At 31.0% G+C, this 13,766-nt stretch overlaps 2 protein-coding genes across 6 annotated transcripts in view; one reads left to right on the top strand and one right to left on the bottom strand.

Moving 5' to 3' along the window:
• The window catches only part of LOC145964118 (uncharacterized), a 128,088-nt gene that overhangs the window by 1,224 nt on the left and 113,098 nt on the right, over positions 1 to 13,766 (top strand). For all 5 annotated transcript variants that reach the window (XM_083086531.1, XM_083086532.1, XM_083086533.1 and 2 more), the window contains exon 2: positions 372 to 436. In XM_083086531.1, the coding sequence (XP_082942657.1) occupies positions 372 to 436 (65 nt within the window). The remainder of the gene's footprint in view (positions 1 to 371; positions 437 to 13,766) is intronic.
• The window catches only part of Dnr1 (E3 ubiquitin-protein ligase defense repressor 1), a 129,103-nt gene continuing 115,907 nt past the window's right edge, over positions 571 to 13,766 (bottom strand). The window contains exons 3-7 of the mRNA XM_083086529.1: positions 5,431 to 5,671; positions 5,130 to 5,299; positions 4,283 to 4,499; positions 3,780 to 3,977; positions 571 to 3,665 (exon numbers count right to left, since the gene is read on the bottom strand). Coding sequence (XP_082942655.1) covers positions 3,348 to 3,665; positions 3,780 to 3,977; positions 4,283 to 4,499; positions 5,130 to 5,299; positions 5,431 to 5,671 — 1,144 coding nt within the window. The 3' untranslated portion in view covers positions 571 to 3,347. The remainder of the gene's footprint in view (positions 3,666 to 3,779; positions 3,978 to 4,282; positions 4,500 to 5,129; positions 5,300 to 5,430; positions 5,672 to 13,766) is intronic.

The following is a 13,766-nucleotide window of genomic DNA, read 5'->3' as shown; positions in this document are numbered from 1 at the left end:
AGAGAAATTTACGTAAGAATAGCGTGAATTTAGCCGCATTTAAATTTTCACGGAAAGAATTAATAGATAAATGGTAGTTTTGATTCGAATGTAATTGAATATAATCTGAGTATATTGAATGTATGTAACTATAATTAATCCCGATTGATGATTTAATGATGCAAACTATAAAGAATTTATTAACAAATGTTGTAAAAAGATTGATGCCGACATTTTATTAGAATATTATGTCTAAACACATATCTAAATATGTCTAGTTGTAATTGCATCATTAAGCATTTATAAATAATTATGTTCATTTTCATAAAATTTCTCAATTAAATTTTATAATTGTAATGACAATAATAATAATATTTATATACTTTTTTCAGAAACTACAATGTGTCAACAGCAACAAAACTGCCAAGGAGATTCCACTTACTTTTCTTTCCTGCAAGTAAGTAAAATGTCCAATTTTAACAATAATATTTGTACAATACATGGCAATTACTTATAAAAATGAATCAAAATATATTGTTTAAAAAATTAGAATTAGATAGGATTGGGACTCGAGTAAGAAAGAACTCGACATTCGATTTCACAGTATTTAATCAACAGGTTGGAACATCGTATTGAATGCTAAAATTTACGTTTTATAAGTTGTGATATTTTCATATGTACGCGCGCATTTCCACTTTCTTCGCTGGGTGGAATTCTGATATAATACTAAAAAATAATTGGAAATACTTTAAAAATACTCTTTGCAAATGATAATTTTTAGAAATCTCTCTCTCTCTCTCTCTCTTTCTCGGATCACTTTTGTTTCTATCATATATAGATCTATTAGCTACAATATTTTAAATTTTTTTATACGTTTCATACAGAGATTTAAAATCACAAGAAATTATTATTCGTAATGCATAATAATAGTGTTATTGTTGTTGTCATTATTAATAATCTTACACTTATCGACACACAGTAGTGGTACAAAGTTATTTTATTTTTCATATTCGCGATTGCGGATCACTATTTTTCATTATAATTATATTCATTTTCACGATAATTGCATGATAGGTTTACAATTTTACAACAAAGATATTTCATCTTGTGTGTGACAATAGTAACCTATTGCAAGATTGCATTGAATTGCATTAAATATACGGTTTAGGCTCGATTTTATGCACGAGTTAATCTAAAAAAATACAAAATAAAATATTTCACTCCAAGCAATACTCTAATCTTGCAAATACAGTGTAGCCTCGCTATCACATTAATATATATGTCTAGAAATGTTACAAAGTGTTTTATAATAAGAAATACGGCATATCCGTGTGTGAACAAAACGATGGCTACACTGTGATTCAAGAAGAGTCTCTTGAAAAGCATTAAACATAGCAACATATAAATACAATATTATTTCTTCTTATAAATAATTACAAATTAAGTTTGCTTTGCATTGATGAATGACTATAATAATCTTTTCCTTTTTTTCATCTCCTTTTTCTTTCCTTCTCTTTCTCTCGCATTCTTTCATTCATTCCATATAATTTCATCACACATACAAAGTTTATAAGTTTATACTATTGGTAAATATTATAAATAATTTGTTAAAAATTGATGGTATTGCAATATCAGATTTTCAATGAGCAAGAAAAAAGTCAATATCTCGCATTTTAGCTGGTTTTACACAATTTAAATCAAGAAGCGAACTATTTTTATATAGAAATAGCCTGTCTTCGTATTTCCTTAAAATGCCGTTGACTTTTTACTCCGCGATTTATCTTTTAAGAAAAGCACAGACAATTAAGTTATTTTGCTTTTATTATAACTTACTGATATACGCATATAATATGTTAAATCAGATTTGACATTTAGTGAACTCATGACTTTTACTCACTTGACCCTATTGCTGTGGGTTATCTCATCTCTTATGTACATATATAAACACAGATATTGGTAATAAAATTTTATCTTTGCATAAAATGCTTCAATTAAAAAAAGTAGAATACGATTTGCAGGAAATTCACTTTAAGGGGTAATAATTCTGCAATGATTAAGTGCTTTAATTGTTCTACCTGTCCTAGTATGATAAAAATAGATTCATAATACATATCTAAATGTGATGTCCGTATCGTGTATAGTATTTAATAGTTCTAAATCCATCATATGTTGCACGCATAAATATCGTAATTAATATACATATGTATATCCACATGATTCCAATTTTATTTTATCAAAACATTAGAAATGATTTTATTGTAGCGGTTGTGTTTTGTGTAAACGATATCACAATGAGTAACGAATATTATTAGTAAAAAATATGCTGGATCATTAATTCCGATAAAAATTTCGACCTAAGCAACCTGCGAGTATTATCTAGATCAAAAATAAATGACCAAATAAAACTATATTTATCTAAGAGGAACAAAGCATTAATCATGAAATAACAAGAAAGTATTGGTCCGATCATCAGTTAAAAATAAAAATTTACACAAAGTGCTTTTGGATCTTGTATATAATATAGATCACATATTTCTTGATACTCGTTGGCAGCATTATTTCTTGTAAATCTATGCTGCTAATAGCACTTTTCGGTCGCTCGAATAAAGAGACTGTTTCCAACATTAAAAATCTAGACAATGATGTAATCCCATGATTCTTTCGTTGGATCTATCTACGATATCTCTTGTGTTTTTCCAACAATATCATCTTCAATCACAGTACTATTATTTTTCAAGTGCAGTATTTTCAGACTCTTCGTTCTGTATTTGTTAATCATCAACAAGAAAGAGATCAGCTGAAAAACCTATCACTATATATTTCTTTGGCTAGAGAACCAAAAAAGACAATTTTCCTTAGTAATTTTTTCCAAAAGGACAATCTAAAATTAAAAAAAAGAATATATGAAAGAGAAAATATATGAAAGAAATTTTCAGCAATAATTTGAAATTAAGATATAACGACATCGATAACGTAAAATTAGTACTAATTATTTTATCGAGAATGATAAAATTCTTTGCAAAAAATAAATAAAAACAAATAATAAAAACAAAATAATTATAGTTAGTGATCTTATGAATGTGTACGGTATGTTGTTATTTTTTCATATAACTTAAGTGGATAAATGAAAAATTGAAATAGGAAAGAAACACTGACGAATATATAACGATAAAATTATCTGAAACAATCGCACAAAATAAAGATTTCGTGAAATCGACGAAACACCAACGTCAAAAATCACTCGGTAAGATAAATAAAAAAGTGCTTCGCTCTCGCACATATTTTAATTAATACGCTCTTTCTGCGCGGCAAGTAACAATCCTGAAGAATTTTTCAAACGAGCTGAATCGACGTTTGACTCGACACTCTCAAATATTACTATTCACCGACGCTTCGCTGCCTAAAATTTCCTCTTTTATTTCTTCCGGCTTGCCGAATACAGGCTCGATCGTCTCCGACAACAGCTTCGGAGTGTGTTTATCGATGTGCGTCAGCTCGATCGGAAGGTATATCGTCCGGCAATAGTCAATATCGGCTCGGCATAATGGGCAACGCTCGCAGCGACGGGCGCAATCCAAACAGGCCACAGCGTGTCCGCAGGGAAACAAGGCGGTGTCTAGGCTTCGATCCATACAGATCCGACACAGCATAGCGTCTAGTAATCTCGCCAGACATTCCCGAGATTCCTGAAATTTCGCCGAACATTATATACAAATTGTCTTTGGGTCATGTCCCATTAACCGGTCAGAATAACGATAATATCGCAATTATCGGGCACGAGGGCTGAATTTATCGCTCACCTTGCACTTGGGATTTTCGCATTCGCTACAAGCGTGGTTCTCGAGAATCTCATTCTCTTCTGGCAAAGCTATGGTCGCAGCCTCGCAATAAAGCGCACGCCGTGCATTGTCATAAACCTCCCGACAAGTCCTGCGTATATCGAACACGTACTTTTTGCCTAGAGTCGAATCTTCATTGAAAATGGAAATTATTGTCCCCTGAAGAAAACAATGACAATTACATCGTAGATCGACTTACAATCATAAGATTACTGTAATTAATTTGCTTTTATTTAGGTTTTTTTTTTGCGAAGGAGTTTATTATTATCAACAAAATGTGTTAAAACAAAACAACTTTGTACAAAAAGTTTGTAAATATATGGATACTATGTGCTTCCTCTCTTAAAACTCTCCAATGATCTTTTTATTGGCATTTTTGCAAAGTCACAAAAATTTTATTTTTACAAATATATGCATATAGGTCGTCAATCTCTATCAGTGTAAATGAAACTTGCACAAGATACCTTTAAATCACGGATAAACTGCGCGGTGACTGCGCTTCTAACTGTTTCGCAGCTATAAAATGCGTGTTTCTCGGTAATCGCTCTATAAAGTCCACTAGCGGATTGGCTCGAGTCTAATTTAAAATCCAACGACGTCTCTTCACCATCGAGCGAAAGGTAAACCAGGTGAAACATTCGCCGTTGTGACGTAGCGCTTTGTATAGCTGTGTACGGTATGCTGTAATGCAATACATAATACATCATATAATAGATTGAACTGTGCGGTAAAGTAAAAATTTAATGCTAATCTTCTTCTACATAATAAATGAGGTGTAAACACTTGGAAAAATTTATGATATTATTACACGTAAATATTTTCCATGAATTATTTTTACGCCTATATGGATAGATATTACAATCTTATTATTTCATATTAAGCGCGAATTGTGATAATGAAGAGATCAATAACATTGAATCGTGAACCGTCTCGATGGTCTCGACGGATGGTATAGCACAACAGCCGATACGTACCATTTCCAACTGTCAACAAGCGACGGTAATTAAAATTAGCCTGCGGTTTCGCGTTAATAAATACATTTAGTAACACAATATTAAATTGATTAATCAATACGTAAAAGTGTAATGGCGCAGTTTAATTTGACGCTTTTTATACGATAAAAGAATGTAGCTTAACAAAATATACACGATATGATGATAAATTAACAATATTAAACTTACAATTAATTATATTTAATTATATTTAAAGAAGAAATACAAACGGAAAAAATATTGTTTTTGGCTATGAATACAAAAGTTTTCTTTTTTCCAAGTTTCAAGGTTATAGGTATATTAATTAACGCATAATTACTTTTGCGTTTCTTCATCCTGATTACGATAGACCGTAATTCCGTGTGGACCAACACCGATCATAGAAACTCCGTTGTATCCAAATTTACTATGAAACATTTCTTGCCCAAACATGTCGAGATTGGATATTTCTTTCAAGAGCCAATATTCAGCGGTCGAAGCTTTCATTCCCTGAAAATTCATTAATATTGTAAAAAAAATACTGTACATACAAATTTATCGAAATAAAACAATACATATGTATAACATCATATAATAGTAGCTAATTAAATTATAATTATTATTTTTCAAGATACTCGAACCTTGATTTCCTTGTGTTGCTGAACTATTCGAAGTAGAAAATCTTGAGGTTTTGCTTCACACGGCTCCGCGAGTTGAATATGACAGCATTGAGAGTAGAGTGCATGCGGCGGTGATAGTGCGTCATAATCACCACCATCGGCTTGCGCTATCAGGGCTACTAGACGGGCCACGGAACACCAATCTGATACCTTTAATTTACCATCGACCAGCTCGAGGCGGGAATGCAAGTAGAATTGGTGCCTGCAATTAGAAAGAGAAAGAGAGAGGGAGAGATGAGTGGTCGGATGTATTCACGGCGAGTTATTAATTGCAATTAGTTCAATTTCGCAGTAGAGATAGGCGAATGCAAGGTGGGCCAGCTACGCTAATATACGATACTCAGACTAAAGTAAGATTGATTACCTTCCCATTCTCAGAGCACATTGTTTTAAGGTTTCCTCCGCTCTCTCAACTAAGTTAAACAATACAGCAATGCAATAATACAGAAATGATTAACGATCGAAAACATGTTTGTAACGATGAAAAATACATTCGTAATTTAATGTATGCAACGTTTATAATAATTGTAAATGAGACATTGTTTCATTCGACTGTCTGTGACTGTCTTTTATAAATCACTATTTTAAAGTAACATTCACTCAAAATTGACGTGTAAACATCTACATTTATAGTACGTTTTGCATTTTTAACAAATCTTAAATGTAGATTACATTTTGAAAAGAAGCTTTGGCACATTTTCATTTCAGTTTCGCTAAAAATTTCTGACAAAATTAAATGATTTATGCAGCATGATTCAGTACCGCGATTCTCCGTTTACATGTATATTTGAAGAATACTGAATGTGCGACTAGAAAAGAGCAACTCTTCAAAAGAAGTCTTCTCCGAGAGCTGCTCTTGCATACTTCTTCAGATGTACAATGCATACATTTTGCAATAAATATGTTGCTATCAGAGGAGTGGAATTATGTATCGAGGCTCGAACAGCTCGCTCGCAATACTAGAATACGATGAAGAATTATATTGGAATATATCGCACTTTGTATCATTTTTTATTTTGCGAGCCACTTTTTATAATTCTCTCGACGATAACTCGTTTTAAAGATCAATAATTATTAATAATATCAAAGGAATTACACATGTGCACATTAATAATACATAATTTGGCACAATGGGTACAAACAATTTATTGTTTATACTTTTATCTGCAAAAGTAATAATATCGATTGTTCTTTCAACTACACATGACATAGAGTATGAATTATCGTCGACTATTAGCTCAATATCGAATGAAACCTGAAACATATTATATTTTCAAGTTATTTTAAGTAGTTGACTCGCAACGTCCTTGACGAAGAATTTCAATTTCAATCAGAGAATAAATTGGGTCGAAGCAACCGATAATCTATATTGATCGAATCGACGATAGTCTATATCAATAAACTTGAAAGAAAATATTGATAGTGAAGATTTTCAACGAATCTCCCAAATCTCGTCTATATCGACGAAACAAATTCTCACATTGATTTATCTAGCTAGACTAATATATTTCATTCTGGACATTTTCAAAAAAATAAAAATATAAAAAATGTAAAAATGGTTCAAATGATACAAATCAAATAAGAAGCAAAAGAAGGCTAGAAACTAAAGATGCAGGTAGTGGTGCGTGATACTAATAATATATTATAAAAAAAATTTTGTAAAAAAAATTTATCTTACATATAATAAGAAGTGGAAAAATATATGTTTAAAATGTACTGTCGAGGACGTTTCGACCCTGGGTCCTTTGTAAAGTCAAGTAGGAAAAACATAATATTATTAAAACACAACTTAACTGAACAAAGAAAGAAGTCAATGCAATAAAATAAAAAGAAATTGAAAAGAAGCAGGAGGTTATACAATTGTGCGACCCTACCGTTTCTTTTCAATTTATTTTATTGCATTGACTTCTTTCTTTATTCAGTTAAGTTGTGTTTTAATAATATTATATTTTTCTTCTACTTGACTTTGAAAAGGACCCAGAGCAGGGTCGAAGTGTCGTCGACAGTATATTTTAAACATATATTTTTACGCTTCTTATTGTATGTAAGATAAATAACTTTACAAAATTTCCATCATAATATATTATTTGCATCACGCATCAAACCAAATCTTGAAATTTGACAATGATAAAATTAGTAAGATTATTGATAATAGTGATGAACATTTTTTTCGAGAATTACCATCTTGGAATTCCAAGTACATTAAGTAATTTTTCTCCACTATAAAATTTTCATTGATGCTCCGTACGCGAATTAAAAAAAAGATATCACTACGAACCACGATATAATGCGCGAACAATCTTACCGTTTTTGCCGGACGAAACTCACTCGTCTCATCGGCCACAAACTTTAGTGAAATCCGCGTAGCAAGTACAAAGAACTCAATGACATTTGTCACTGTGAGAGATCGAGTGATATATCGAGATTCTGCCTAAACTTTCGGAAGAAGAGAAAAGTTGGGAGAACACTGAAACACTTTTGACAATACAGAACTTATTGATAACCGCGTGAAAATCATCACCGAGAGGTCGAATTCTTACAATCGAAGATTCATAAAAAGATATAGAACGGCGTTTCCAGTAATTTTCAAATTGAGATTTTACAATTTAGCCAGCCTGATAAGCTTCTTATAATATTCGACTCGAAATTACTCTCTAAAATTACTTGACGCAAAATTGTTTCGCGCTTCTTCATCTGTAAATATGTGAAATAAATGTAAATTGTGAAATATCTATAGATAATTTTATCATACAATTGCAAGATAATATCTCATTCTTGCGATAATGAAATAATCAGTTTATAATTAAGTTTATTTAATCCGCATTTAGTTTAGAGAAAACTATTAAATAAGCAAGTTTTGTATATTTTATAGCGCTAATATATATTCTTATTAATTAAAAAAATGATATTTTTAAAATGAATTTAATATTTCTAATGTTCACTCAGTGTTATATACGATTCTATAGTAATTTTCGTAACTTGTTTAATAATTAATCTTATCGTTATATTTTATTTTTTCATCTGGCGAAAATTTTTTTAATAATAAATTAAATTGAAACACATGTGGAAAAAAGCTCATTGTATTACGAACAACGCTTCTAATATCAGATTTGCACAAGAAAATAAACGTAATATTTATTATACCACATGTCAACAATATTGTACCATGTTTGACAAATATACACACGTCGTATAGAGAGTTGGGATTGGATTAGTACAAGTAAAATAACTCAGTAATATTAACAATATCGTTACATACGAAACGTCTAGCTAGCGTATCGTCTAGCGGCCCGTATTTTATTCATGACGTGTACACAACACTTTCCTATATATAATTCAGAAATGGAAATAAGATCAAACCGAGCTGTTAAATAAGGCATTTCACTCGATTGATTGTGCAAGAGATATTTATATAAATCAAACTAACGCGTATTGTGTATATCATATAAAATTGTGAACATACTTGTCATACAAATCTCGAAAAAAGCTACAACGTTATTTAAATCAAACATATGAGAGTAACTCTTATATCGTATAATTATATAAACGTATCGTAATCGTATTATATAAATCTACTAATAATAAGTAATTAATGTCATTCGATAAATTAGAGATATTCGTGCTCTATTACGAAATAAAATATGATAAATAAATAAAAATTAGTAACATTTTACATATTATATGATATGACTACACACATGTAAATTTCTCTATAAGATTAAAAATTATACAGATTATTATAATTATGCGACAATGATGTCGTAAGAAGCTCAAGAGTGTTAAAATCTAAACCAACATTAGCGCTCAGCGGAATTAAAATCATAGAAAGCATCCATCCGAGAACTTCCAGTTCTGCATTCACAATATTTTCGAGTAAATAATTCAGGGGTTATTTTCAACGATCCAGGGTAATTCTAAAATGGCTCCGACTACTGAATTCGTCCCAGCTTTGCCCTTGTGAACGGGGACAGTCATGAATTAGCTGCTGGCGGCAGATTTCTTAGGGGAAACCGGCCGCGATGCAATTCGTAGTAAATTAGCATGCGGATTAGCATTTGCATATAATGCCAGTGCTGCATGTGGCGTGTCACCTACGACATTAGCTGGCCACATTGTAAATGAGTCAACACTAGATCCGACAAGCCGTGAATTTCAAAAGGGTATATGCATTTGCAGCTGCCCAGATTTCCACCAGAGAGTACGCGGCAAAGAGAATCGGCTTTGGGAGCAACTATGGAGACGGCTTTAAAGTGACCGCAAGGCAATGCTTGCAAAACAGTTTAAATTAGGTTTCATAATTTTAACGGGCTCAAGAAAGAAGGACTTATAGAATATTCACTATATGTCCGCTTTTAACCATCGCGTTCATAATAAATGCGCAAATTACAAAGTTTCCTGCTAAAAGAATTGTTAAGTAATAAATATAAACTTTGGTAAATGTCCGGTATAAAGATTCTTTTCTTTCTAATATTACATTTGCGTAAAATCATTGAATTAAAATACGATTATGAAAAAAAAAACGAGATGAAAATGACAACTTTTTTGAGAAAATTCAATTTCTACTTGAAATATATAAAATATATTTGATATTTGAGGCTTTTGCGGTATTACATGAATATTAAGATTGGCTTTTAGATTTAAATTGCGTAAATTTTTTATTTGATTCCAACGTTTCGTGAACATTTCAGTTCATTTCATTAGAGAGAAACAACCTGATTCTGTATCAGGTTGTTCTTTCCTGATGAAATGAACTGAAATGTTCGCGAAATGTTGAAATCAAATAAAGAATTTACGCGGCTCAAACTCGGACCCAATTTTAATATAATAAAATGTGTTTTAAAGAATCGGAGGATTCTCTTATACTTATCATTTTATTAACATAGCTAACAATAATTTTTTAAGCTGCGGCTACACGGAGTTAATATAAACTTGACAGATTTAATATAAATATAAATTAAACGTCACAGAATGTTTTATATATATAGAATGGAATATGTTATTTAATATATATATATATATATATATATATATATATATATATATATATATATATATATGTATGTATATATATATATATATTTTTTTTTTAAATATATAGGTATATAGATATGATATTTGATTATAAGCAAACTATAAACAGTCTTAAATGCAATCGATTTTATCAGCGCAACCTTGTATATAACTTGTATTAAATAAGGCAAAATTTTCAACATATATATGCACACAGGTTAAAATCATTTTATATTTGGAATGCGTTACTTTATGATGCATTTTTCAGAATATTTTTCCTGTTATAATCTAATCTTTATGCAAAGAGAAGGGGAAGGGAGACAGCCTTCCAGCACGCTTAAATTTTTTTTTCAACAATAAGATAAAGCCATGATAGGAAGATATAAAAAACACGATAACTAAAACAATCTTACTCTTATAAACATAAAGAGCATATTTTTTTACCGCTTTTTTCTGTTTTTGGTTTTTTAGCTGCAACTTACTTTTTTTCTTCGGAAATGCAGAAATGTTTAGTAGTCCGTTTAGTACAAAAAAAAGGGAAAAATATTTTTCCATTTTCTATGTTTTTCCCAACTTTTGTGTTTTCAAATCGCCTGTTTTCCACGTAAATACCATAAAAACAATTTGAAAGTAAAATTCGTGACAATGTTTGAGAATGTCTTCACATGTTTATTAATGACTCGGTTGAAAGCCTTGCGGTTGTTCCAATTATGCACACGCATCTAATCATCCTTGTATGTATTTATTTTCGTCCGTGCTCACTACACAAAGCTTTAGTTATACCATACGGTCTTGCCAGCGATTTTCAGGCACGCCCGCCTCAGCGGCCACGTACGATTTTGTATTTAATCGGACAGCGCATAATTAATTATTCGCCGAATCGTAATTAATGAGCAAGCCCTCGGAGCGATTCGCAATTGCTTTTGGTTTTGCGACCGCAACTCTCTTTCCTGCCTCCACGACAATTTGGTTTCGACGAAAACAGTCCAATCGATAAATTCGTTTCCATAAGTATTAACAACTGCCGTTTCATATCATTAAGATGAAATAAAGAATCGCAAATTTTCAGAGTTTAATATAACGACCATTCGAGTAATTGTCTTAGTATCATATATATAGTTATCATATATACATTCACGTTAGAGAAATTAATAAAAATTATTTAATATATGAGTGTATTGAATTTTATATGACTCTTTCTCTTGGCTAAATACGTGAATACGCTATAGAATAATCATATGATGCAACCATTTCATTTCTCTCTACAATATATTTTTTACCATGAAGGTAATACAATCATGACTTTATTCTTAAAATAATAATGGATTTTTATCGGAAATATGAAAAAAAACACAATAAATAAAAATCGATATTAAATTTTGATTTATTCTACGAAAGAATTTTATGTTACATAGGACATTAAATTCTTCGCGTTGATCGCGAAATTTTACCTTTTATTTAAAATTTTTAATTCTTCATGTTTATCGCAGAGAAAAAAAATAATAAACATCAAAAAATTTTTTAAATCTACACAAACATCTATGCATTTTGTTTTTTATTACTTCGTAATACAATTTTCTTTTTAATTCCATCCATGTTATGACGTGACAAACACAAGACAGGAAATCGCATTAACTCGGGAGTAATTAATCCTCGTCGAATTACATTCGATAATTAAAGTTCAGAAAGAAGTAATCCGCCTACTCGCGATCGGTACTTTCTTTCCGTGTCGATTGATCTGTAGTATATCGCGTCGACCGCGCGCGCGTATTTCACGGCGCGAATTCGCTTATTATTGAAGATCAAGATTAATGGAATCTCGTTTCGACATTACCGAAGCAGCTACATATCTCCTCTTGGAAAGCGCCAGGATTTTCCCGACCGTGAAAATCGATGATCTTCCGATGCGCCCATTAAATTTTCCATTAACGTTGCACACCGTGATTTAATAATGAAATTTACACATGTTGATTTGCTGCAGATACATACATATACTCGATTAATTTGGAATTATGATGTGCGATGCTAAAGCGCGCGTGCGTTTTCCTCCTTCCTCCCTCTCTCTCTTTCTTTTTTTCTCTCTTCTTTCTCTTACATTTATTTATAATATATTTATGTATAATATATATAACATATAATGCATATAGTCTATATGTAACGAATAAAGAATAAAAAACGTTCATATAATTCAACGATTGATAATAGATAATAGTTCAAAGATCAAAAATATATATTTATTTATAAAAAGAGAGAGAAGAAAAGTTTATTTAATATTTTATATTTTTATGAAAGAGGGGAATAGAAGAGGATTTACGCGGATTCATTTCATGTGTGTTCGGACTGAAACTTGCCAATCAGATTATGGTATCCATGTGGGAATACGTAGGAAAACGGCGAATTACGTGACACTGAATAAAACAAATCTTTGACCTGATAAAGTTCGTGATCCGAGTTACTGCAAGGATGGATGATGGAAACTTGAGAGCCGAGAAATCCCAGGGGACTGCCTTTTCGTCGATCGCAATTCCATTTGCGTTCGTGCAGCAACCGAGAGCGAGATATAATTTGTTTTATTATATAACACGGAAATAATTATGCTTCTTCAAGTTTAATTCGTCAGTATATTTGCATGTGCAATTTATCTTTCGTGAATATTTTATCCAATCTGCGTACAATGTAGTCTCGATTGATTTCGTCAACGTCTCGATTATGTCTCGATTTCATCAACATATTATAATGTAGCTATTTTTAAATTTTAAAGAATGAAATTAGATTTATGATTCGGAAAATCTCACAAGGAGTTTATGAAAAGCGCTTTCAACTATTCAGATATATATATAGGCATAGAGATTATTCCGATACTAGTATATAAAAAATTGTATCTACTACTATAATATATACATATTTAATTTATATAGATATTTTGCGTCAATAGTTTCTCTTACTGAGAAATTATATTTTTTCACGAAATAAATAAATATACAAAGAGATGAATAAAATATCTTTATATGAAATAAATAAGCAAAAACGGCAAATTATACACACAGATATACAATACTATCCGAAAAAAATTTCATACTTGATTGACAGTTTTTTATATCTAACAATAAGTTAGTATTAGCGATTTTTTTGTTATATGCAAAATGTTTTTATGTCATCTAATTTGACACATAATTTATGAACACGCTAAAGCTAGAATACATATTCTAAATGAATCCATTACGTTACATGCGCGAAATAGATAAAAAGAGAGTCGCTTTTATACATTTGCGTAAATTTGAAAGGTG

This window comes from Camponotus vicinus, unplaced genomic scaffold, assembly GCF_025532165.1.
Source record: "Camponotus vicinus isolate PSW18456_S1 unplaced genomic scaffold, iyCamVici1.0 SCAF_13, whole genome shotgun sequence".
Classification (NCBI taxonomy): Eukaryota; Metazoa; Arthropoda; class Insecta; order Hymenoptera; family Formicidae; genus Camponotus; species Camponotus vicinus.
This window is presented reverse-complemented; position numbering and strand designations above follow the sequence as displayed.